At 41.2% G+C, this 26,303-nt stretch overlaps 1 protein-coding gene across 1 annotated transcript in view; it reads left to right on the top strand.

Moving 5' to 3' along the window:
- The window catches only part of ptprn2 (protein tyrosine phosphatase receptor type N2), a 256,253-nt gene extending 230,205 nt beyond the window's left edge, over positions 1 to 26,048 (top strand). Inside the window, exons 16-22 of the mRNA XM_064941890.1 lie at positions 1,800 to 1,877; positions 6,010 to 6,129; positions 7,443 to 7,609; positions 10,274 to 10,327; positions 13,116 to 13,180; positions 17,502 to 17,575; positions 22,915 to 26,048. Of these exons, the coding sequence (XP_064797962.1) occupies positions 1,800 to 1,877; positions 6,010 to 6,129; positions 7,443 to 7,609; positions 10,274 to 10,327; positions 13,116 to 13,180; positions 17,502 to 17,575; positions 22,915 to 22,986 (630 nt within the window). The 3' untranslated portion in view covers positions 22,987 to 26,048. The remainder of the gene's footprint in view (positions 1 to 1,799; positions 1,878 to 6,009; positions 6,130 to 7,442; positions 7,610 to 10,273; positions 10,328 to 13,115; positions 13,181 to 17,501; positions 17,576 to 22,914) is intronic.
- The last annotated feature ends 255 nt before the right edge of the window (positions 26,049 to 26,303 follow it).

Genomic DNA, 26,303 nt, shown 5'->3' with positions numbered 1-26,303 from the left:
TAATATAACTGCTATGAAATCTCATAAAGAAAGAAGTTCATAAAAGAAGATAAGACATCCATTAAAGACAATCTACTGTGTCTCTACAGCAGATCCTGGTATTATTATCTGTGAGCATCCCAAATAGCACCCTATCCTTATATAGTGCACTACTTTTGACTAGAGCCATATGGGCCCTGGTCAAAAGTAGTGTACTATACAGGGAATATGGTGCCTTTATGGACCCAAGCCTCTGTCTCCTCTCTGTTATTGCTCCAGCCCTAAATGGCTCCCTGTAAGTGCTGCACAATTGCATCCATTTCCATAGTAATGGGTGTGGATGTCAGTCATTGGAGTGTCATCCAGTGGAGATTCAGGACTGATTTCCGTGTAACACAAAGGTTTATCCCTTTCTTCTTCTCTATATTAAGATATATACTTATCTCAATGCAAGACTATTGTATGAAACTGTTATATTGTATGAACCTTTCCCGTATGAAAGCATGGGAACATACAAGGGCTATGATTCATTTCATACAAAACAGAACTCGGACTGTGGAAAAACATACCGTAATACCATGTTTACCTCAAAAAATACAGAACAACCATGTTTTTTGGCACATTGCAAAATGGAGCCCATAAAGTACAAATGCCCAATGAACTGAAGTGCACTGATTCAGCTGGTTAGCTCTGGTTAGCCCAGGCTGCCCACCTTAAATGGAAACCAAAGTGTTTATTTGGGGAATACAAATTCTGTTGCACCCGATCATTACACATTCATGGTGCTTGAAGTGTGTTTGACTGATGGTCTCACCGAAATAACCAGCCTCTAATCAGCCGAATATATATATATATATATATATATATATATAAAAAAAAAACTATCTTCTGAAATGAAACAATGGCTTTGTCTGTGTGTTACAAAATAGCCTCAATTCCAAAGGGTTTACTCATGTCTTCTCTATTCTTCTTCTCCTTTTAACAATAACCATGACTAATGCTCATGTGCAATTTGTCTGCTAAACGTTAGTAGTTCTCCCTTGTTCATTGGCTTTCTCAGACTAATATGAATAGACGGACGGTAAAGGCCAGGGTCTTGTTCGGTGGAGCTGGATGTAGAGCTGGTATCAAGCCCATTATGTTGGATCTTTAATATAAAACAGAGCTTCAGGGGCAATTGCAGAACTCCTATCTTTTCCTCCACCCTCTGTATCTCTGGGTTCTGCATGCCAACACTCCACACACACACACACACACAGAGAGAGACACACACACACACAGAGATAGAGAGACACCCCGATCGCCTCTTCTATAGGCTTCTGTGACATTCTCTGACTAGCATCAATAATATGTTGGAGAGGCAGTGTAATTTCCTTTGAACATGGTCTTCCTCTAATCAGAGGCATTAAAGAATAGCCATGCCTGGAGGATAGAGAGGGGGGAAAGGTAACAGAGGGGGGCGAGAGAGAGAGAGAGAGAGAGAGAGAGAGAGAGAGAGAGTGAACAGAGTGAGGAAGTAAATGTGAAAACAAAAACGGAGACCCGGGCAGCCATGGAGGAGAAAAGGTGGGAGTACAACCCTTAGATCCTCAGGGAGAGTGCATGGACTGCTGTTTCACTGTCTTGATAAGCTAGCTCTAACTGTAGAGACAGGGTCTGTGTTCCAAATGGAACCCTATTCCCCAAATAGTGCACTAGTGTATATAGGGAACAGGGTGCCATTTGGTACGCAACCAGACAGTATGTTCTTGTCCCCTTACACAGTCGCGTTCACTCAGTTTTCACACACAACTTTTGTTCTCCTTCCCGTCTTTTCCCAGATGGACCATGACCCGAGGAACCCCATGTACATCTCTTCACAAGGCCCTCTACCCTCTACCATGGCGGACTTCTGGCAGGTAACCCATAAAAGGATCGGCGGTGTCATTTTGAATGCTGAATAGCTCCCTGTGTGTTTATGCTCGAGACTTGCTGTTTCTTATGGTGATATGAAGTTTGCGTCTATTGCATAACATGGGGCTGGTGAAAGTGGCTTTTTTTTCTACACGGGAGGATCCTGGCAAGAAAATTGTCACAAAATCGTCTGTAAATCCCAAACGGTATGAGCTACAAACTCATAAGTCACCACCACCATGAGACTGTCATTGAAAACGACGATGTTGGTCGTTTGGCTCTACGACATCCACAAGCTTTATGGCAGTCGTCTGAACTCTGTCGTGGGCGTCCTCATTTTGAAGAGATTTTCTCCCCTAACTGACTCTCCAGGCCTAACCATTGGAGCTACAAGCTAATATGTCACCAATATCGAAAGGGGGAGCTTCACGAACACAAAGGTGTCAGTTGTTCTGCTCTTCGACACACACACACGCTTCAGGGGAGTCGTTTGACGGTAACCCAGTACCAGGCTCTTGTTTTTTGTTGTTGAGTTTTCTTATATCTCTCAAATATAGGACAGACGCTTCAAAACCTTGTTCCTGATGATTTATTTCTGGACGGTCTGTTTTGCCGTTTATGAATGTGTTATGGGCTATAGCAGTAAAGACCACATTCAGCGTTTCATTTTTATAGGGGGTCCCAAAATTCTAAATCAAATGGCTAAAGGATACATTTGAACCCAATTCCATACGTTAGGTGGGCAGATATTGCGATCTAAGGTTCTTAGACTTACAGGGGTTAATGAAACTATGAAATGTACATTTACAGCAGGATCATTTTATTTGTAAAAAAAAAAAAAAGAATCTCGCTATTCTGACAACCCGGCAACGCTTTGCTGCCTCGGATTTATGCCGGGTTGCCAAATGGTGTTATTATGCATTAATGTGAAAGCACCTCGGTCATTATGAAGGCTACCATACAGTCGTTGCTACCATACAGACGAGCTAATGCATCAGCTGTGGCACTGCTGTGTCTGTAATATGTAAGCATGGACCGGAGACACGCACTGGTTCCGTACCAAATGACACCCTATTACCTTTATAGAGCACTGGTCAAAAGTAGCGCACTATGTAAGTAATAGGGTGCCATTGGGTACGCAGCCATTAGACCAGCTGGCTCTTTTTACTCCCCCATGTTGAGCTGAAGGTACGCTGACAGTAGGTCCGTACATGTCATTATGTAGCCTGTATTCATGTCATGCCACACGGAAGGAAAGGTTTTCATTATGGAGAAGGCAGGTGTCATTTTAAAAGAGATGCGTGTTAATGGTGTTTTTCTGAAGCAAATTGTGTGTGTGTGTGTGTGCGTGTGCGTGTGTGTGTGTGTGTGTGTGCGTGTGCGTGCGTGTGTGTGTGTGTGTGTGCACGCGTGTGTGTGTGTGAATGCATGCATTTGTGTGTGTGAGTGGTGTCAGGTTAGATGGTTGGTTTGTAACACAGCAATTATGCTTTTATCAAGCCATTACGCTTTCCCTTTGTTTGAAAAGTGCACCTTGATTGAATACACCATTTTGAATGGGCTTTTGTTAATGTGCTGTTGTTACTCTATAATGTCACATTTTTAAGCACCTCGTGAAAAAGTTGCTTATTGTTTTCTTGTTTGTTTGTTTGTTTGTTCTTCATTTCATCAAGTGAATAAACAACATATCCATTATCAAAATTAAATTCAAACCATTTACAGCTGAGTATTTGGCTTAGTTTACACTAAAACTAGCTTATCGTAACTTGCAAATAATTGAAAATCAAAACTACAGTATACCCAGAGAGATGGACTTTAAAAGATTGCAATAAGTAATGAGTCTTTCAACTTTCAATATTGTTTCATTGGCCTTGAATGTACTTAAAAACTATTTCCAAATAAACTGCAGGAGACGAGGAGTCTTTAGCTTTGGTCTGTCTAATCCGCACTGGGCTCCTGCAGCACTCTGAAAGGCTCTCTCTAATCCTCCCCTCCCTTCCTCCCTTCCTCCCTCCTTTCTCTCACTACGTACCCTCGTACCCCCAGACCTCCACCTTCCCTCCTTTCCATTACCTCTGCTCAACCATGGCCTCACCCTCTCTGCTCTCTCTCCCTCTGCTATTCTCTCTCTCTCTTTCTCCCTCTCTTATCCTCCCTCTTGCCTCTCGCTCCCCCTCCCCTCTCTCCCCCTCTACTCTCTCTCTCCCCCTCTACTCTCTCTCTCTCCCTCTACTCTCTCTATCCCCTTCTGTTCTCTCCTTAGAGTTCAGGGAATAAGCCAGTCACAGTGAGGGTTCAAAGAGCTCCCAAACAGAGATTTTGACTTGGTTCTCTTTTTATTCTCTGCTTGTGTGCTCAATAATGGAGCGGGGATGTCTAATAACTAAATTACTTTAGAAGTTAATTAAATAAAAAGTATTAATTGAATTCATTTGTTTATTCTACACTCTTAGAAACAAAGGACCAAAAGGGTTCTTTCAGCTGTCAACATAGGAGGACCCTTTTTGGTTCCAAGTAGAATCCTTTTTGGTTCCATGTAGAACCGTCTGTGGAAAGGGTTCTACATTGAACCCAAAAGGGTTTTACCTCGAACCAAAAGGGTTCTTAAAAGGGTTCTCCTATGGGGACAGTCAAAGAAACCTTTTAGGTTGTAGATAACACATTTTTTTGTCATGAGTTTATAGGCAAGACCATTGTACTTTTATTGCTCTCATAAAACCACTGTTTCTTCTTAATGGCCGCACTGGGCCTTTCTACCTTCCAAGGAGACATAAGATTGTGATAAGATGAAATTGAGAGAATCAGTTGAGCGAGCTCAGTTTGCAGAGAGAGTGAGGTGCACATGGAGGCTCTGTGTGACTTCCTGTGATCTGCAGTGCAGTAGTACAGCTCAACTGATCACACGTCGGTGGCGGTGCAGACCAATAACGTTCCCTCACACAATCCTGCACGTCGTACAATAACGTATCTATCCTGCTGAATGACTAACATTGATTTAGTTTCAATAGAGATATAGAAACATCAAGCAATCCCAATGCATCATTATACATTTCTTCTTGTGTGGTCAATGTTCTGTGGGACCTTTCTGTGGTGCTGTATTAATTCCTACTGTGTTAACTCATATTGCATTAAAATCCTACTGTATTAGCTCATAGTATATTGACTCATATTGTGTTGACTAATACTGTATTAAAAGCCTACTGTATTAGCTCATAGTATATTGACCCATACTGTAATAAATCTTACTGTATTGACTCATAGTGTATTACTTCCTACTGTATTAACGCCTACTGTATTTGTGCCAACTGTATTGACTCCTACTGTATTAACTCCTACTCTATTGACTCATAGTGTATTGACTCCCGTTGTATTAACTCATACTGTATTGACTCATAGTGTATTGACTCCTACTCTATTGACTCAGTGTATTGACTCCTGCTGTATTAACTCATACTGTATTGACTCATAGTGTATTGATTCCTACTCTATTGACTCATAGTGTATTGACTCATAGTGTATTAACTCCTACTCTATTGACTCATAGTGTATTGACTCCCGTTGTATTAACTCATACTGTATTGACTCATAGTGTATTGACTCCTACTCTATTGACTCATATTGTATTGACTCCTGCTGTATTAACTCATACTGTATTGACTCATAGTGTATTGACTCCTACTCTATTGACTCGTGGTGTATTGACTCATAGTGTATTAACTCCTACTCTATTGACTCATAGTGTATTGACTCCTGCTGTATTAACTCATACTGTATTGACTCATAGTGTATTGACTCATAGTGTATTAACTCCTACTCTATTGACTCATAGTGTATTGACTCCTGCTGTATTAACTCATACTCTATTGACTCGTAGTGTATTGACTCATAGTGTATTAACTCCTACTCTATTGACTCATAGTGTATTGACTTCTTCTGTATTAACTCATACTGTATTGACTCATAGTGTATTACCACCTACTGTTTTAACTTTTACTGTATTAACTCCTACTGTATTAGCGCCCGCTGTATTGACTCCTCCTGTATTAACTCATGCTGCATTGACTCATCCTTCATGAGTGCCCTGCCGTTGTTAATAGGACTAGATTTGAGCCCTCCTATGTTCCCTTGTGTCTTCAGATGGTGTGGGAGAATGGCTGTGTGGTCATCGTCATGCTGACGCCCCTGTCGGAAAATGGAGTCAAACAGTGTCAACAGTACTGGCCGGATGAGGGCTTCAATGTCTACCATGTTTATGAGGTAAAACAATGATCCTTGTTCAGGATGTGTTCTTCATTTGTTTCATATATTATTCATCTTCATTTTTCCGAAATGGTGTGGTATTGTCCTTCCACATATCTGTTTGAAGTTGATCTGGTCCAGGGGTGTCACTCAGTGAGAGTTATTGTACAGTAATTGATATGCAGGTAACTGCCAAAATAATAGAAACACCAGTAAATGAGTGATACAAAGTATATTGAAAGCAGGTGCTTCCACACAGGTGTGGTTCCTGAGTTATTAAGCAGTTAACATCCCATCATGCTTACATACAAACCTTATTGGCCACGTTGCGTGCACTGAGCGTGCAAAACAAATGTACATATATATGTTACTTCATCATTTCCCCCACACTGTTTTGCACGCGTGAGCGAGCGCCTGCGTAGCCAAGCGCTAAAATAGAACTTGGTTCTGTTTGAGAGACGCCACGAGCTGCAAGTCCCCTCCTTATTGGATACAATCCCACATGGTTGCTTGAAAATCGAATGAGAGGATATTAATCAAAGATAACTAGCTAAAAACGAACTTGGCTTCCATTTTTATCTGTGGATTAATCGTCGGAATAGAGAAACACACGATAGTTGCAGAATTCTACAAAGAACCAAAAGGGACCATATTCATGATCGGGTTAAATAACAGCTCAATGTTCATCTCCCATGACAAACTGCTAGCAACACCTATCGAGCGGAATCTCCATGAATGTTTCATGTGTGTTTTGACCTGTCCCCAAATTAATATAGTTAGTGTCATGATCGCGTCTGGTGGGGATAGACAAAATCAACATGCACATGGTGGTGCATGGGTGGTCACTGAATGGTTTGATGAGTATGAAAACAATATAAGCCATATGTCATGGTAGTTTCAGTCACCAGATCTCAACCCAATTGAACACTTATGGGACATTCTGGAGCGGCGCCTGAGACAGTGTTTTCCACCACCATCAACAAAACACCAACTTAAGGGATTTCTCGTGGAAGAATGGTGTCGCATCACTCCAACGGAGTTCCAGACACTTGTAGAATCTTTGCCAAGGTGCATTGAAGCTGTTCTGGCTCATGGTGGCCCAACACTTTATGTTGGTGTTTCCTTTATTTTGGCAGTTACCTGTACCTGGTAATACTGCCGTTCTCACCACAGAAATAGAATCACTAGAAGAGACATCTCTATTCAAGTCAATAGTGCCATAATGGGTGTACCCATGAGTTTACTTGTCAAATTGCCATGGCCAGAGGTTTTAAGCCTGTTCTGTTGATTCTATTTCTATTGTTCTCACCTCCCTTCCCTTGTCTATGCAGGTGAACCTGGTATCGGAACACATCTGGTGTGAGGACTTCCTGGTCAGGAGTTTCTACCTGAAGAACCTGCAGACCAACGAGACGCGCACCGTCACGCAGTTCCACTTCCTTTCCTGGGTGGACCGCAGCATCCCTGACTCAGCCAGGACCATGCTGGACTTCCGTAGGTAGGTCACCTGTCCCCGTCTGACCAACGGCTGCTCCTTTGTTGTCTCTTGTAACTTTCCCAGTTTTTTCCAGACCCCCCCCCCCCCATTAGGGGTTAGCTTGTGATATGATAACGCTCATTTTGTTGTTGCCCTGCTTTCACTTGTCTACCTGTTCTACCCTCCTGATCTTTTCTCTTTAACTCCGGTAGAGAATGGGTTTATATGGTTGTTCCTGTAAGACTTGTGTTTCTGCACTACTTCTTTGATCGTAGGGCTATTTTCTCTCCTCTGCTCATTGCAAGGCAGAAAATTAACCGTCTTCATGGCATGGCTTGACATTTTTTAATTCAAACAGCCAATTAAATGGTAAATGTCAAGCTAAAAACCTGGGCGAATGGAAGGGGAAGCCAATGACTGTCTAACCTCTCCTCCCTTGTTCTTCATCTGATGTATGCTGGCAGAAGAGCCGCAATAGGCCCCCAGGGAAACACCCTGAAAGGAATGGGAAATCCCACTCCTAATAAGAATATGTGCCTTCAGATGTGTGGGTGGATGGAATTCTATCCTCCTTCTTCACAATTTAGACCAGAAAAAAATAAGTTAAGAATTGCTATGTACTTCTGTGATTTTTTTCCTTCTCATATTTGTGCTGTATTTAAAACTGAAGTGCAAAAACATGATGTCCAAGAAAGGCACTTGTTCTTTATCCTATCATCTGAAACCTCTCTGACCTCTACTGGTGCTGAAAGCCCGTCCCTACACTCAAATAAATGCTGGCTTGTTTGGTTGACCCGACTGCTAGGTTGCAGACATTGGGTCACTACGTTGGGTTGTTTTATTTAAAAACTGCTGGGTTATTGATGCTGGGTACTGGGTTATTGAGACATTTACTCTCATGGGTGGTCAATAAGATTGAGCTGAAAGCCACACCCTAATACGACATGCCTCCTCAAAATAACCCTTAGGATTACGTTAAAAAAGACCCGGCTGCTAGGTCAACCCAGCATTAGAGTAAAAAATACCCAATTGATGGTTAAATTAACTCATGTTTGGGGTAATCCCAGCACCCAACGTTTTGGGTTGTTCACGCTACCCAATTGGCTGATACAATACTGAACATACTGATGTTTTATAACGAATACAGAACTCAGCTGTGGCAGGGCTTGCTCTCTTGCTGGTATGTAAGTCCGTCTAATTGGAGAAGCTCTGCAGGTTAGCGAGAGCTCACCATGCTAAAAGGGTAATTGCTATCACACTAGAGGTCATTTGGTGTCCAGCTCTCTCACTACGGTAGCGGGCTCATGTAGAGGAGGTGAGTAGGATTCGCGCTCTCATGATAAGATAGCCTTACCTGCGACTTCAAAATCAGTGTCACCTTCAGCCCGTGAGGAAATGTCCTCTTGGTCTAATGATTAAGAGGTTGGTTTCCCGGCGCAGGAGACCCGAGTTCAGATCCCACCTTTGACCCTCATATCCCCACAATGCACCACTCATGTAGTGGTTTTGGCCAACTAAGAAATTAGCGGTTGCCAGTGTCATTTTTGTGATGTTGCAGCTAGTAATATGAGCCCAGTTGCATAGTCACAAAAGTGATCATTGGAAACCGTGTCTCTTCAGCCAGGCCTGTGCACACGCTTTCTCTCTCTCTCTCTCTCTCTCTCTCTCTCCGCTCCTCTCACTTTCACTTTTCCACCCTTTTGGTTTGCATAATAACTCCCACCACCTCTGTTCACTCTCTAACTACTCAAAATGCCTGGTTTGTTTGATAAATTACCTGTAAAAAATGCATTTTATTTTCATCTTACTTTAATGACATTTTTTTCTTTCACAGACAAATGCTCCTTCTCATTATTCAAAAAGTGTTATTCATTTAAATGTTTATTTTAAAATATGTAGTAAATGGAATACGGTTTGTTATAAATGTTATATGCATGCTAGGTCACAACATTTATATGCTACTGTATATCACGTACAATGCTAGTATTTCATCAATTACTGTATATAACATTTTAATATTCCTGTATCGAGTTAGACATTTTTTTTTACATTTTTAAACGTCGTTGAAGTTTGAAAAAAATAAACCAGCCTCTTGTCTAAATCCCCTCTGAGCATTTAGTGTATAAAAAAAAAGAACAATAATAAAAAATAAATAGAACAGGACCGATGTAGTCAGTAGTTTCCATGGCAACAGCTGGGTGTCGACGGCTAGTTGGCTCCCACTGTGTGTCTGTGGTGTGTAACATTTATAATTGTGCAAGGTTAATGCGTTGCGGATCACGAACATCTTACCACCGCATCCATCATGGCAGTAAATACATGTCACAGTATGGTGTTTTAAATTACCCTTCATTCATTCCAATTGTTCAACATGGAATACTTTTGCCCTCATATTATTTTGATTGGCAAGGGGACTCGAAAGGTTCGAACATTACTGAATTACAGAATTTTAGTTTTATCTTCTTTTTTTTATTGCCTCTAAAAGTACAACCGGAATTTTTCCTGATCGTTGAAATACAGTAAGCAGCATGTGACCTTTTTTTGTGAGTCGCCCACATATTTGATTTGGTGATGTACAATATACTATATGACTTTGATCTAGTCAAATTTAGCAGATGTGCTCCAAAACATGTGCTTGTTTTGAAGTGTGACATTAATAACAGACTTTCTTCTGTTTCATTACAGAAAGGTTAACAAGTGCTACCGGGGTCGGTCTTGTCCAATAATTGTCCACTGCAGGCAAGTATATTACAATAATTATAACCTTGTAACGATGCACTGGCTGAATTGGGTGTCAACTGCATTACATTATACGTTCCACTACGTATTTATTTGGACAGGGAAGTGAAAACTTTTAATTTGACTCTATGTTTCAGCATTTTGGATTTGAGATCAAATGTTTCTTATGAGGCTACAGTACAGAATGTCACCTTTTATTTGAGGGTATTGTCATACATTTCTGTTTTACCATTCAGAAATGAAAGCACTTCATGTGTCTCGCCCCCCCATATTTGAAGGTGTCATGTGTATTTAATTCACCTATATGTTAGTTAAAGTAGTGACAATTTTTGTATTTGGTCCAATTTTACTAGCAGGCAATGACCACATCAAGCTTGTGACTCTTCGAAATTGTTGGGTGCGATTGCGGTTTGTTTTGGTTGTGCTTATGTTGTGCCTAATAAATCATGTATTTTGTTACTTTTATTGTAAATAAGAATAGAATAGGTTTTTGAACACCTACATCGATGTGGATGCTACCATGATTACAGATAATCATGAACGCATTGTGAATAATAATGAGTGTGAAAGTTACAAAGGCATAAATATCATATCCCCCCCCAAAGAAAATGGTAACCTCCCCTGTTATTGGGAATGGTGAGAGGTTAGCATGTCTTGTGGGGTATGGTCTTTGTGCCTCTGTAACTTTCTCACTCATCATTATTCACAAATCATTTATGATGACATTTGTAGAGTCACAAGCTTGATGTAGTCATTGCATACTAAGAAAATGGGACCAAATACGGAACTTTTGACAATTCTATTACACATACAGTAAAAGTGAATTTTCCTAAATACTTATGACATCTTCAAATGCAGGTTGGCATTGATTGGGATGGCTCATGTACAGGAGACAGCTCTGCAGCATAGTCACTAGCTGGCAAGGCCACAAAGTAATACAATTTGATTTTAAACCTAACCCTGACCTTAACCCTAACCTTAACAATACTGCTAACCTTATGCCTAACCCTAACCTTAAATTAAGACAAAAAACAACATGAATAGTTACAATATATAGGCAATTTTGACTTTGCATCTGGCCCATCTAGCGGGAAATCACTCTGCCTCCAGGACAAGATTCATCCCAATAACCGTCAACCTGCCCTTCAAATAGGGGGACTAGATACATAAAGGGCTCTCATGTATAAACTGTGAAACAGATATGCATGAAAATACCCTGAAATAAAAGGTGACATTCTGTACTGTGGCCTCATATGAAGCAATTGATTTCAAATCCAAAGTGCTGGAGTATGGATCATGTTTTAGTATGGAACAAATGTTTTAGCTTCGCTGTCCAAAGAAATACATAAGAAGGTATAGGAAGACACAGTTAGACACAGAGTTACATAAAATATTGATGTTTTTATTTTTTGGATCATATTCACTGACCATACAAATGTGTACTTTTGGAAACCATATTGCACCAATATATTTTTCATTTTGTTTAGTTAGTGAAGCTTCACTCGTTATTTCTTAGCAGGTAACTGCCTCCATATCTTTAATCGTGTTCAGTCATGCACGAAGAGTTGTCTGTCTGTCTGTCTGTCTGTCTGTCTGTCTGTCTGTCTTGTCTGTCTGGCCATAGAGGTCTCTGCCTGGTCTCTATATGAGAAACAGTGGATTAAATAAACAGTGGCGCTCCTCGCCTCACGCCGCTCTCGCGGTCTCTCCCGTTTCATTGGCTTTGCCTTTATTAGAGAGATAGTGAACGCCTTGTTTGCAATTAACATGCAGTCAGATTGAATGCCCGGCAGGCACAAAGAGAGGCTTTTTATGTGCCTATCTCTGGTGGAATAGCAAAGCAGGCTCCCCAAAGCTGCTCTGCTAATGGCCTCTGGCCTCTCCGCCTCTCCTCTGCTCCTGAGGTGCCTGTCTGCTACACGTTCACACTGCTGCTGCTTTTGAAAGCTTTTGTCCCTCATAACGCCAGTTCCAATCCAGTCCTCTCTATAGAAGTATTTGGACCACACACACACACACACACACACACACACACACACACACACACACACACACACACACACACACACACACATGTATGTGTACACACAAAGACACACACACATGTATGTGTACACACAAAGACACACACACATGTATGTGTACACACAAAGACACACATTCTTGCACACGCCCACACACACACACACACACACACACACACACACACACACACACACGTATGTGTACACACAAAGACACACACACATGTATGTGTACACACAAAGACACACATTCTTGCACACGCCCACACACGCGCACACACACACACACACACACAGACACACACACACACACACACATGCATGTTTTGTATTATTTGTTCTTAAAAATCTAAACACTGCAAATAAATATGTTTATATTTTTATAATGATGACAACTTTGTACGCAATGGTTATTACAGCTTTTATTAATATCTTATGTTCTTCAATTTAATATCATTATCAAATGGGTAATGTCTGGTAAATAACTGTGGGTAATGTATGGTAAATAACTGCTATTTACCATACACAACTCATTTGTACCCGCGTGTACATATACTGTACAGTAAGCTATGTAATATATCTTTTGAAATGCTCTCCTCATCATTTTTATTTCCTCAGACTCTACAGCAATAATGCAAGACATTCTAAATGAGCTATTTCATTTCATGTAAGAGGCAAACACTACTGTTGTATTTGAGTGATCCGCCCTGTGTCCTTTTACTACCTCACTAATGAGCGTCTTCTTCTCTCTGGTTGCTTTGCAGTGACGGAGCTGGCAGAAGCGGAACGTACATTCTGATTGACATGGTCCTCAATAGGATGGCTAAAGGTAGGAGTCGATGGGCCTCTCCGCCTCGCACTCTTTTCTGCTTGTGTGGAGGCGTTGCCACGGCAACGGTGAAACGCCTCCATTTTCAGCCCGAAGGTCTTGGGACGCATTAGAGGGTGACTGAGTGAGGCCTCTGCTGAAAACTCTGGGAGGGATCTCCAGAAAGGAGAAGAGAGGGAGAGAGAGAGAGGGTGAGGGAGAGAGAAAGACAGTGATAAGAGGGAGAGAGGAATAGCATGTCTACTCATAACTGAAATTAATTATCATAAACATTAACAAAAAACAACACTCCTTGGCCTTAAGACCATGATTGTGTTTTTGTACATATTTATTTCTTTGAAATTTCTTTTAAAAAAGGGTCATTTTTCAACTGTTTTTTTTTTCAACCATCTTCAATGTCAAATTCATTCCCCTGTAAAGGGCAAGTTAATTTATCATAATTATTCAGTATATATTCCATCTTAATTTGGCTTCTCACAAGATGCAAATATTGATATATTAATTGACATGCATATCACACAACCACCTTTGAGTATGTTTTCAGAATATTATGCTCATATAGTATGACCGGTACGACCTCAGACGAGACATCAAACATGCAGAAGGACAATATGGGAGGAAGGTGGAATCCTATTACACCGGCTCTGAAGCACTTCATATGTGGCATGGCTTGCGGGTTACAAAGGGAAACCCAGCCGTGGGATGCCCAATGATGCAGAACTCCCAAACGAGCTAAATGCCTTTTATGCTCAATTCAAGGAATACAACACTGAGTCTTGCATGAAAGCTCCTGTTGTTCCGGATGACTGTGTGATCTCGCTCTTCTTGGCTAATGTGAGTAAAACTTTTAAACAGGTTAACACTCGCAAGCCCGCTGAGCCAGACAGAATACCAGGGTGCATTCTCAAAGCATGCGCAGACCAGCTGGCAAGTGTCTTCACGGACATTTTCAATCTCTCCTTGTCCCCGTCTGTAATCTCAACATGTTTCAAGTTGACCACCTTTATACCTGTTCCCAGGAACTTCAAGGTAACCTGCATTAATGACTATCGCCCTATAGCACTTACATCTGTAATTATGAAATGCTTTGAAAGGCTGGTTATGAAACACATCAACACCATCATCCCAGACCCACAATTTGCATACCGCCCCAACAGATCCAAAGATGATGCAATCTCAATTGCACTTTTTTATTTATTTTTACCTTTATTTTACTAGGCAAGTCAGTTAAGAAAAAATTCTTATTTTCAATGACGGCCTAGGAACAGTGGGTTAACTGCCTGTTCAGGGGCAGAACGACAGATTTGTACCTTGTCAGCTCAGGGATTTGAACTTGCAACCTTTCGGTTACCAGTCCAACTCTCTAACCACTAGGCTACCCCTTCACACTGCCCTTCCCACCTGGACAAGAGGGGAAATAACTATGTGAGAATGCTGTTCATAGATCAACTTTCAATACCATAGTCCCCTCCAAGCAAATCACCAAGCTAGGGACCCTGGGACTGAACACCTCCCTCTGCAACTGGATCCTGGACTTCCTGATTGGCCAGCCCCAGGTGTTGAGGGTAGGCATCAACACCTCAGCCACGCTGACCCTCAACATGGGGGGCCCTCAGGGGTGTGTGCTTAGTCCCCTCCTATAGTCCCTGTTCACCCACAACTGTGTGGCCACGCACGACTCCAACACTATCATCAAATTTGCTAACAATACAATGGTGGTAGGCCTGATCACAGATGGCGAGCCTACAGGGAGAAGGTCAGAGACTTTTGGTGTGGTGTCAGGACATCAACCTCTCCCTCAACATCAGTAAGACCAAGAAACTGTTAGTGGACTATAGGAGAAAGAGGGGAGAGCATGCCCCCGTCCACATCAACAGGGTTGTTGTGGAGAGGGTTGAGAGCTTCAAGTTCCTTGGCGTCCACATCACTAAGGATTTAACATGGTCCACACAACAGTGCCCCTTCCCCCTCAAGAGGCTGAAAAGATTTGGCATGGGCCCTCAAATTCTCAAAGTTCTCAAGTTCTACAGCTGTACCATCGAGAGCATATTGACTGGCTGCATCACCACTTGGTATGGCAAATGCGCTACAGAGGGTGGTGCGGACAGCCCAGTACGTCACCGGGGCTGAGCTCTCTGCCATCCAGGACCTCTATATCAGGCGGTGTCAGAGGAAGGCCCCAAAAAATGGCCAAACATTCCAGCCACCCTAGTCATAGACTGTTCACTCTGCTACCGTCCAGCAAACGGTACCGAAGCATCGGCTCCGAGACCGCTTTGACCCCTGAGCCATGAGATTACTAAATAGCCATAAGACTGCTAAATATTGAATTAAATGGTTACCCGGACTATCTGCACTGACCCAATCTATGCATACTCACAAGACTATATATGCACACTATATACACACACACACTCACACACACTACACTGACTCTCTCACACACATTCACAAACACCACATACGTACACACACACACATGCATACCGACACAACCCAAATACACATACACATATATATATATATATATATATATATATATATATATATATATATATATATATATATATATATATATATATATATATATATATATAATATTATAAAATACACAAGAAGGGCGCTATATACAGGGAGTACCAGATCAATGTGCAGGGGTACGAGGTGTTTGAGGTAGATATTTACATGAAGGCATACAGTATATATATATAAAAATTGTATTATTATTTTTTACTCTGAATCGTTGGCAAGAGCAAGCATTTCATGGTAAAGTCTACACCCGTTGTAGTTGGCGCATGTGACAAATACAATTTGATTTGATTTGATTTACTATATAACACCAGGCTCTGTATTGTATAATGAGAAATAACTCCAGCAGTGGATACAATAGATGTCCCCCTATGCCCTCTGGCCTCCCACCCCTATCAGAGCAGGTCATCCGTACATCTGACCCTGGCCTCCCACCCCTATCAGAGCAGGTCATCCGTACATCTGGCCCTGACCCTAACCTCCTGCATCTCTGTGTCTTTGGACCCTTGCTCTATAGCTTTGGTCTTAATGGGGGAATCAAAGGGCAGAGTCAGGGTAGCATGGTCCTGCTGGATGGAGGTCTTTCTCAGGCTGTCACACACATCCCTGTTCTGGGGTTCAGGCTAGAGGTTTGCAATGGGGCTAGGGTTTGGGTTTGGGCTCTGGCTGTGGCTTTAGCTAGTGGTTGTGATTGTGACTGGGCCTGGGACCAGACCTACAAGTTTTTGTTATGTTGAGCAATGAGCAAGCCAGACCATGAGCGGCCTATCCCTCTTTGTTTGGTGTGAGGCTCATCTGGTCTTGAGAAGTGTGAGGCCTTGTGTTCCCAAACAGAATGAAAAGCCCGGGGGGCCCAGACATAAAATCCCTCTTTCGCCTTATTCTTCTTCTTCCTCCTTCTCTTCTTCATCTTCTTCTCTCCTCCAGAGTGAATTGTACACAAGAATAATTTCACTCCGAAGCCTTTTATTGTTGGAGAATTTTCTCCCCTCTTAAACTTGAGAATCCAACACTTCTAAAACATGAAAGTTGTATTGGATCACTTTGAGCTGGGAGTCCAGCTGAATTAACCGGCCCCTTCCCTCTCTCCCCCTTTCAAAATGTCTTTAAGGGCTCTGGGCTTTCTCTCCCTCTATTTCTTTTTTTGGGAGTGAATCTCAAATGAGCCCTCATGGTCCCCTCCAACTCGCCATTTATTACAGACTCCCACAATAGTCTGGTTGTTGAAGTTATTCAAGATAAAGGTGAAAGGAGATTTCAAATGAGAGTTTATTGCACGTTGGCATTATTGAGTTTATTACAGATACTCAGCTCGCATAACTTGCTGAATTTTAAAATGACACAAAAACATTTATTGTATGGTGAAGGTCAACTATATCAAATCTAACACATCTCTCATATTTTCCCACATCATACAAGGTATAGCAAATTGGCTTGATTTTCCATTCATTTCCGATTATCTCAGACATCAGAATGCAAGCTTCTGAATCACAGTTGGGCATAGTGCAATTTTATGCCTGCTACTACAATGCATGGTTCTTATTCAAGCAGGGCACAGTTTCTTTGATTGCATCATTGATTGTACAATATTCCTTGTCCCAGAAATATCCCCATGCATATATTATTCTAGTGAAAACAGTCAGTGGCTCCTTTCCAAGTCTTTCGAGGGATGAATGTAATAATTTTCAATCGCCATGCCTATCCAAAGGGAGCCGGGTAGAAAGGAGATTGACAGATGTGAGCTGGATTACTCTGCTGCTTTGAACTCAGTCCAATGTGCGGTCTGTTGCAGGTGCTAAAGAGATTGATATTGCCGCTACCCTGGAGCACTTGAGAGACCAAAGACCCGGCATGGTCCAGACAAAGGTACGGTCCCTCGCTCAGAGGGAGGGAAGGAGGGAGTGGGGAGAGGGGAGAAGGGGGGGGGGGAGTTCATGTCATTCACAAAGAGGTGCGTCTAGTTCACGGGTAAGCGCACAATGACATGATTGGTTGCTTGAAATGATCAAGACCACTTGTTAATTGGAGGAGCTTTTTTTTTTTTTTTTTTTAAAGATTCTCAGTCGGTTCATATGCAAAATCACACATGATGAAGTTTATGTCCACAGACACTGAGGGCTGGTTTCCCAAACACATATCAAGCCTTGTTCTGAACTTAAAAGCATGCTCAATGGAGAAACCCCTTTTGAAATAGATTTTTAGTGCAGGGCTAGGCTTAATCTCTGTCTGGGAAACCAGCCCTCAGAGTTTAAGATCTCCAAGTGGAAGTAAGCTTAGCATTTATTTTTTTTGCAATATCCAAAACTCATGTTCTCCTACAAAAACTCCTGCCATACCTTACTTTATTAATAACCTTTAGACTGACAAGTTACCATGCCCGGTCTCAGGGATGGCTAACTGGAAATTGCTACGATCGCCTCAGTGTTAGGTAAATCGGCTTTTAGTTTCTTTGCATCCCATGTATGGAACAATCTAGAGTTCCCTACAACTGGATGTTCTGGTGCCTCTCGGGCAGTTCAAAATGTTGATTGGGGACCTCTTTGCTGATGAATGTGATTGTTTTTCTTGAATGTAGAGGAGACCTGGGTCACACATTTTACTCTCGTGTACATCTCAGCACCAGTAAATCGTACAAGATTCTTTTTCGACATTAATAGAAAGACCCAGGTTGAAATAGGAAGCGTTTTTTTTATCCTCATAAGCAGTGCTTAATTTGAGCCAAGCGGAACAGGATCCATTTTCGACTGTTTTGTTCCGGAACCTACAGTATTTGGCCAGATCCGGTACCTCTCGTGGAATTAAAAATAATTGTCGTATTTTACGCTCTCCACAGTACATTTTCCAAACACATTTTGATACGTCGGTCAAAAAATATTTGTGTTTACTGGAAAGGGAGGTCTTTATAGCAACATCACAAAAGAGCTTGGGATTTATTATATGGTGGCAATGTCGACAAACAATATGGTTATAATGGAGTTGATAGTGACCAGGTGGATGAGGTCTTTCAAAGAATTCACATATTTTGATCTGAAAGTTATCACACAGCACCATCTGGATTGGGAGTAATGTGCACTGTGACAACCAAACCATGAGACAACTAACCCCAGTCTCCCCTATTGTCATTTTTCATATATTAGTATTAGATTGTATTTTGTAAATGATGTGTATGCAGGGTTCCCTTGTGAAAGAGACCTTGGTCTCAATGGGACTCCGTGTTCAAATAAAGGTCAAATAAAGAAATACATGTCATTCATGTTTGCCTCTAGAATTTAGAGTAGCCTCCTAACTCTAAGTCTGCTCTTTTCTTTAAACGGTTGAGCAAGTCCGAATTTTGTCCACCAATGTACCCACATTTGTCTTACATGTAAATAGTTTATAGATTAGTCAATGCTACAGTATGATATTGTAATGTTTTTTTATACTTCTCCCTATTAGCTGAAATCTTGTTTTTTTTCAAAGCCATTTTTTTAGCTGTTCGATCCGAACAGATTCACAAATCATAGGAATTTGTCACGCTATGTGCAAACATTGCCTCGGCTTTGAGGCAAGTGTTGCTAGGCAACCCCATGGACTTGCCCAGGCAGGCCCCCCAGCTAAAGCCAGTGTGAGAAACTTTCTAGGAAGCGGGTCTGTCTGTGATGAAACTAAATAAATACTACACTCTGACCCACAACTTCTTTGCTCGATTAATGATAGTGTTGTTAGACAAAGTACGGAAATGGAACAAAAACAGCAATAACTGAATGTTAACGTTGCTCATCCTTTCACTAAAAGAATCTAAGTCGTTTACCTGGGAGTGAGGGAGGTTTGAAACATCTCATTACAAGCAAGTCGGTTCCCTGGAGAACGTGTGTATTTAAACAGACCATGCTCGTTTCATCTATGACCACTGAATTGTGATGGGGAGCGAAAGCTTCTTGTGTCGTTTAAGACGGCTGCACATTTAGCTCCGAAAATATCAAATGAAAGGCAATCGGGGCAAAATTAGGCTGTATCACATTTATCAAAGTTGTTTAGTGGAGACATCCTGAAGTTATTATTTATGTAAATGAAATGGATTTAATGCAGCTTTTGCTGAATCATATTTGCCGGTTACTCAGGTATCTGTTTGGAGCTTGTTAAGGGAAGGTTGCATTTTGGCTAATGTAAATGTTAAAAGCCTTTCACTGAAACATCTAAGGGCAAATTTAATTTACAGCAGAGAACTAGCAATATTATTGATGCTACTATGTTGCAGCACAGGTTCATCAAGAGCGTAAATTGATTTACATTTTTTTTTAGGACAGCTTTTATCTGTAAAATATATGCAACATTAGCTGTTCTGGTCTTAGATAGATGGGTTAGATTTTACATTGTTGAAAGAACACTTTTTTTCATACCAATAGACAATATACTGACTCTATGCTCAAGAGCAAGTCTCCTATAACTTTGTGGGGGAAAGACAGAGGTTTCACTCCCTCCAGTGGTGGAAATGTGAAACCCTCTTCCTAGGCCACCATAATGCCGACCAAGACAGCTTAATCAATATGTTCCAAGGCTTAAAAATGTGTGGAATTTTTTTATTTTATTTTTATGATGTAATTAACTACAGCTATTAAAGGTATTTTATGAAGACCTATACAAATAAGAACAACCTAAGCAAAACAAATATTCACATTACTTGTTGTGAAGAACTCCTCAGTATAGATTGTATTTTACTCCGGGCGACAATGTGGCAGGTTTTGTGTTGACACATCTGAAGTCTGATTCTTGCAAATGCCTACCTCTCCTCAGTGAGTTTATTTTAGCGCCTGGATCCTGAGTGAGAGTTGAGGAGTGGAATGTGAAACAGTGTGTCTTCAGGGTGAAAAACGATCGGTCCTGTTGTGCTCCTGAGGGAGCACAGTGAGTCACACACATACACACGCATCAACACCTGAGAGAAGAGTTGACTTAAGCCTAGATTCATTCAGATCAAGCTTTAACCCGTGCTAGCTGACACCCGCATTGCTGATGTTTAGTGGGTGTCAGAGGTGTAAGTGCGTTAAAAGCTGTCAAATCAGTGAGTGGCTTCTCTTGTTGTCATTGTCATGAAGCCACACCCGTTCCACCCACTTTAGAGGTTCAGAACGAGAAAGTGTAGGCAATGGGGTGATTCCTCACGCAACTAGAACAAAGTGAGACCATGATTTCGTTTTTTTAATCCATATAAGGGTCCTTTGGAGGAAAGATTGTTGACATATATTTGACATTTGTATATTGAAGCATAATTAAGAAATAATTAATTGAAGTTGGAATATTTGTGACATTTTGGCCTTACCCAGACCTTCTTTAAGACTCCATAATGTTTCATCTGTAGGTGCTACAAAGCAAAAGTTGGTGTCATACGAAGCTTTACCACTTCCTCTGTAATAGTATTTTAGTAGTATTAGAGTAGTATTTTAGTAGTATTAGAGTAGTATTTTAGTAATTTCTTTAGTATGAATATTGAAAACTATAAACATGAATATTGAAAAGCAAAAATGTTTGATTTGGAAAGAAATGGTATATACAGTGGGGCAAAAAGGTATTTAGTCAGCCACCAATTGTGCATGATCTCCCACTTAAAAAGATGAGAGCGGCCTGTAATTTTCATCATAGGTACACTTCAACTATGACAGACAAAATGAGAAAAGAAATTCAGAAAATCACATTGTAGGATTTTTAATGAATTTATTTGCAAATTATGGTGGAAAATAAGTATTTGGTCAATAACAAAAGTTTATCTCAATACTTTGTTATATACCCTTTGTTGGCAATGACAGAGGTCAAACGTTTTCTGTAAGTCTTCACAAGGTTTTCACACACTGTTGCTGGTATTTTGGCCCATTCCTCCATGCAGATCTCCTCTTGAGCAGTGATGTTTTGGGACTGTTGCTGGGCAACACGGACTTTCAACTCCAGGACCTTGAAATGCTTCATTCCTTCATTGCCTGGGCGGTGTGTTTGGGATCATTGTCATGCTGAAAGACCCAGGCACGTTTCATCTTCAATGACCTTGCTGATGGAAGGAGGTTTTCACTCAAAATCTCACGATACATGGCCCCATTCATTCTTTCCTTTACACGGATCAGTCGCCCTGGTCCCTTTGCAGAAAAACAGCCCCAAAGCATGATGTTTCCACCCCCATGCTTCACAGTAGGTGTGGTGTTCTTTGGATGCAACTCAGCATTCTTTGTCCTCCAAACACGACGAGTTGAGTTTTTACCAAAAAGTTCTATTTTGGTTTCATCTGACCATATGACATTCTCCCGATCTTCTTCTGGATCATCCAAATGCTCTCGAGCAAACTTCAGACGGGCCTGGACATGTACTGGCTTAAGCAGGGGGACACGTCTGGCACTGCAGGATTTGAGTCCCTGGCGGCGTAGTGTGTTACTGATGGTAGGCTTTGTTACTTTGGTCGCAGCTCTCTGCAGGTCATTCACTAGGTCCCCCCGTGTGGTTCTGGGATTTTTGCTCACCGTTCTTGTGATCATTTTGATCCCACAGGGTGAGATCTTGCGTGGAGCCCCAGATCGAGGGAGATTATCAGTGGTCTTGTATGTCTTCCATTTCCTAATAATTGCTCCCACAGTTGATTTCTTCAAACCAAGCTGCTTACCTATTGAAGATTCAGTCTTCCCAGCCTGGTGCAGGTCTACAATTTTGTTTCTGGTGTCCTTTGACAGCTCTTTGGTCTTGGCCATAGTGGAGTTTAGAGTGTGACTGTTTGAGGTTGTGGACAGGTGTCTTTTATACTGATAACAATTTCAAACAGGTGCCATTAATACAGGTAACGAGTGGAGGACAGAGGAGCCTCTTAAAGAAGAAGTTACAGGTCTGTGAGAGCCAGAAATCTTGCTTGTTTGTAGGTGACCAAATACTTATTTTCTACCATAATTTGCAAATAAATTCATTAAAAATCCTACAATGTGATTTTTGGAATTTTCTTTCTCATTTTGTCTGTCATAGTTAAAGTGTACCTATGATGAAAATTACAGGCCTCTCTCATCTTTTTAAGTGGGAGAACTTGCACAATTGGTGGCTGACCAAATACTTTTTTGCCCCACTGTATGTTGTTTTCAATATATTGTTCAACAAGAGGTAGTTATAAAAAGTGTCACTCAGATAGGATTCACTGGCAGTCCTGTAACTTTACACTCAATCCTGTCCAACTCTCTCTCTCTCGCTCGCTCTCTCCACAGGAGCAGTTTGAGTTTGCGCTGACAGCCGTGGCGGAGGAGGTGAATGCCATCCTGAAAGCACTTCCGCAGTGAAACGACACCGCAGCGCACCGCACCATGCCATGTCTCGCTGTCTAAACACACGTTCCTCTGCCCACTCAAGACTGACATCTCGTCCATGTCCCAAATGGCACCCTATTCCCTACATAGCGGACTACTTTCTTTTTTTATATATAACAGGTCCTATAATAGGGTGCCATTTGGGACACATACTTCTTCTCCTGCTTTCTCTCCCCTCGGATTCTCTCGCTCTCAATCTCTCTCTTGGTATACTTATGAATGTTGTGCCAGATACTTGAGCGACCTGGTCTTCTTAACTGTGATGTATTCTGTTTGTGGTTGTTATCGATCATAGGTTTTAGTGCCACTAACTGATAGCTAGACAAGATAACGTGTGTTCTCTCGCTCGCTCTCTCTCTCTCTCTCTCTCTCTCTTTATGATCTGAATAATGTGTTAAACTTAGGATCAGATACTTGGTTATTGATGTGATGTATGTAATATTGTATTCAAGGCCCAGACATCTGTGTCATGTATATAGAGAATATGCTTAAGAGAAGGATGTCGAAGTGATCTTTACTATTTAAGTTCTGAACCATATACTATGACCCCCTTCAAATACAGTTGAAGTCGGAAGTTTACATACACCTTAGCCAAATACATTTAAACAGTTTTTCACAATTCCTGACATTTAATCCTAGTAACAATTCCCTGTCTTAGGTCAGTTAGGATCACCGCTTAATTTTAAGAATGTGAAATGTCAGAATAATAGTAGAGAGAATGACTTATTTCAGCTTTTATTTCTTTCATCACATTCACAGTGGGTCAGAAGTTTACATACAGTCAATTACTATTTGGTAACATTGCCTTTAAATTGTTTAACTTGGGTCAAACGTTTCTGGTAGCCTTCCACAAGCTTCCCACGATGAGTTGGGTGAATTTTGGCCCATTCCTCCTGACATGGCTGGTGTAACTGAGTCAGGTTTTTAGGCCTCCTTGCTCGAACAAGCTTTTTCAGTTCTGCCCACAAATTTTCTATAAGATTGAAGTCAGGGCTTTGTGATGACCACCCCAATACCTTGACTTTTTTGTCCTTCAGCCATTTTGCCACAACTTTGGAAGTATGCTTGGGGTCATTCTCCATTTGGAAGACCCATTTGCGGCCAAGCTTTAACTTCCTGCCGGAAGTCTTTAGGTGTTGCTTCAATATATCCACATAATTGTCCTGTCTCATGATGCCATCTATTTTGTGAAGTGCACCAGTCACCCCCACAACATGATGCTGCCACCCCCGGTGGGATGGTGTACGTCGGCTTGCAAGCCTCCCCCTTTTTCCTCTAAACATAACGATGGTCATTATGGCCAAACAGTTCTATTTTTGTTTCATCAGACCAGAGGACATTTCTCCAAAAAGTATGATCTTTGTGCAGTTGCAAATCGTAGTCTGGCTTTTTAATGGCAGTTTTGGAGCAGTGGCTTCTTCCTTGCTGAGAAGCCTTTCAGGTTATGTAGATATTGGACTTTTGTACCTGTTTCCTCCAGCATCTTCACAAGGTCTTTTTCTGTTGTTCTGGGATTGATTTGCACTTTTTCACCAAAATACGTTCATCTCTAGGAGACAGACCGTGTCTCCTTTCTAAGCGGTATGACGGCTGTGTGGTCCCATGGTGTTCATACTTGCGTACTATTGTTTGTACAGATGAATGTGGTACCTTCAGGCGTTTGAAAATTGCTCCCAAGGATGAACCAGACTTGTGGAGGTCTACATTTTTTTCTGAGGTCTTGGCTGATTTCTTTTGACTTTCCTACGATGTCAAGCAAAGAGGCACTGAGTTTGAAGGTAGGCCTTGAAATACATCCACATGTACACCTCTAATTGACTCAAATGATGTCAATTAGCCTATCAGAAGCTTCTAAGGCCATGACATAATTTTCTGGAATTGTCCAAGCTGTTTAAAGGCACAGTCAACTTAGTGTATGTAAACTTCTGACCCACTGGAATTGTAATACAGTGAATTACAAATGAAATAATCTGTCTTTAAAACAACTGTTGGAAAAATTACTTGTGTCATACACAAAGTAGATGTCCCAACCGACTTGCCAAAACTATAGTTTGTTCACAAGAAATTTGTGGAGTGGTTAAAAAACAAGTTTTAATGACTCCAATCTAAGTGTATGTAAACTTCCGACTTCAACTGTACTTTCGAACTGCATCCTTCCGTCATTGAGTTAACAGATCTGTATATGATTGGATCGGTGTAAGCAAGGTTATCGTCCTTTTACTTCCCCCAATCCAACCAATTCATATATGTGATTGTTTTACTGAAGGTTGAAAGGAAGGATTACATTCCTGAAGTATTTGAACAGGGCTGGACTGTGAGGTTTAGTTGTTCTCTTGTGCAGGGATTCTTGCAGCAGACTGTATTCGTTTGTTTGACATTGTTATGTATATGAATGTAATACCGGGAATATTTAAGCGTCACCGAAATATAGTGATTACAAATAGAGTAATAAATATAGCTATTAACAATATGATATGATTAAGCTGAATTGTATTGACATTGTTCATTCTATTTGTTTTGTCCTTTTAATTGACAGAATATTGTGACGTGTGCAGGTGAAGTCCATAGCTGGGGTGTCAAACATACAGTGAGGGAGTCCAATCTGGCCCGTGGGTGGAAATATTCGTTTGGGGAGGGGGGAAATGAACTTAATTCACTTTAAAATGACTAAAACCAAATGGAAACTGTGTAGAAATTATAATGGACCTACACTCATACAGTTTCTTGACTGCGTCCAGCTAGCTAATAATCACCGAAATAAAAACTAGACAGTCAGGAAGATTCGAAAATTCCAAAAACGATGGACTATAAAAATGTTTGAAATATAACCAATTTTCAGCGCGGCCCTCTGGATCTCATTGAAAACCGAATGCAGCCCCTGGGGCAAAATGAGTTTGACACCCCTGATGTATAGAATATAAATGATTGGATCCCTGTAGTGCTATCAAAATGTTTACTGAACTCTTCAATGAAAACCATATATTTTGTGTGGAAATAAAAATGATATCCGATTGTTAATAAACCATAGAAAGGTTGACCAGAGATTTGTCTGTCATTTTTTCCACTAGCTTGTTAGAAAACATTCAAAAGAGTACTTATGGTATTTGTATAAGGGCACAAGTCGAGACCCAAATGCAGACACAGGAGGTGGATTGTAGAGCTCCGATATTTATTATAACCAAGGGAGTAGGCAAAGGCAGGTCGGGGACAGGCGAGAGTTCATAAACCAGGTCAGAGTCCAAACAGTACCAGAGAATAGGCAGTCTCGAGGTCATGCAGGGGTCAGAAAC

Source organism: Oncorhynchus masou, chromosome 28 (genome assembly GCF_036934945.1).
Source record: "Oncorhynchus masou masou isolate Uvic2021 chromosome 28, UVic_Omas_1.1, whole genome shotgun sequence".
Lineage (NCBI taxonomy): Eukaryota > Metazoa > Chordata > Actinopteri > Salmoniformes > Salmonidae > Oncorhynchus > Oncorhynchus masou.
This window is presented reverse-complemented; position numbering and strand designations above follow the sequence as displayed.